Source organism: Papaver somniferum, chromosome 1, assembly GCF_003573695.1.
Source record: "Papaver somniferum cultivar HN1 chromosome 1, ASM357369v1, whole genome shotgun sequence".
Taxonomy (NCBI): Eukaryota; Viridiplantae; Streptophyta; class Magnoliopsida; order Ranunculales; family Papaveraceae; genus Papaver; species Papaver somniferum.
Genome location: NC_039358.1, coordinates 246746974 through 246748376, shown reverse-complemented (window position 1 = coordinate 246748376; position 1403 = coordinate 246746974). Strand labels below are relative to the sequence as shown.

Below are 1403 nucleotides of genomic sequence, written 5' to 3'. Positions count from 1 at the left end.
ATGGGATTTGGTTACAATGCTTCTAATAACAATTACAAGGTTGTTAGAATTCAGTCCCCCGGCGGTATCCAGAAGGACCGGAACAAAGGATTGGTTCAAATATATACTCTTGGTGGTGAAAGCAGTGGCTGGAGAAATATCGGAGAAATTAGCTGTATATTGGAGTCTAACAGTATCCTTTGGAATGGATCCATTTATTGGTTGGCATGGGACAGCAACCAGTGGAAGATTGCCGGATTTGATTTGGCAGACGAAGAGTTCCGATATCTCCCAACACCAACTTTAGGACATAGTTTTTTTAGTTGGTCGCAACTTACACTATTGGGTGGGTATCTGAGCATTTTTAATATTGATGGAATTTATGAGCGCACGTACATATGGTCGTTTAAAAAGAAGCAGAATGATGATCTCTCTGTCGAGGGAGGAGGGCTATAATCCATCTTGGGATTGGATTTTGGAGTTCAGTATGCCATTTTTTTCCTATTGATGTGGATGATGATGATTATTTCGAGGACACTCCAAAGCAGGATAGGTATGAGCCCATTGGTCTTACAGAAAACAATGAAGTTTTCTTATGGTACAAGAAGAGAAGGTCTGCGGGAGGATGTAAGCCAATTATTCTTTGTCGCTATATCCCCAAAACTGACTCATTAATCAAGGTTATGCATTGGGGCCGTAGGGACTTCACTGCATTCCCACACGTGAATAGCTTTACTTCATTAAAAGATATGGGAGTAGATTCAAAGACAATTGAATTTGCAGCAGAATGTGGATCATCACCGAGAAGCGATTGCATGGAGGCTACTAGATGTGCAGAGAACATGTTGCAAATTTAACTGGAGCCTGGAGGCTACCGGAACACTGAGATTATTGGCTTGCTAGGATTCTCTTTCTTTCTCTTCTCATAAAATATGTGTTTCGTTAGCTGTTCTTTAATTTGGTAATACAATGTTGGAACGGGAATATGCACCTAGAAATTTAAACTTAAACACTAGTATTTATGTCGGAACTTCTGTGCTTCAATGGAATGAAATACAAGTACAAAATTATTGTAACGCTAATTTTAAACCTTTCCAATCATTTTGACAAATATTCTGCCCCTTCCCAAACAATTGGCAACTTCGACCCTTCCCAAACAATTTGCAACTATAATAGGCAGATGTAGAGCCATCCAGTGTAAGAGTGTAAACTTGCATCCGCTGCCCAGCAAACTTCAAAGCAAAAATTAGGCCCAATAACAAATATTAATATATTTAAAAGACAATTTGCTTCTTAATTTGCACCCCCTAAAAAAAAAAACTTACCCCGGGCCAAATTTTTGTACCTCAAACCTAGAAATTTTGGCTCCGCCTTTTATAATAGGTCAATGAAATATTTTGTTCAGGATACAATGGAGACATTTA

The 1403-nt window shown here is 38.8% G+C and overlaps 1 protein-coding gene across 1 annotated transcript; it reads left to right on the top strand.

Moving 5' to 3' along the window:
- LOC113276084 (F-box protein At3g07870-like) lies at positions 1-435 on the top strand. The gene has a single exon (XM_026525678.1). It carries the CDS (start codon positions 1-3, stop codon positions 433-435), a length of 435 nt encoding a protein of 144 aa, XP_026381463.1.
- The last annotated feature ends 968 nt before the right edge of the window (positions 436-1403 follow it).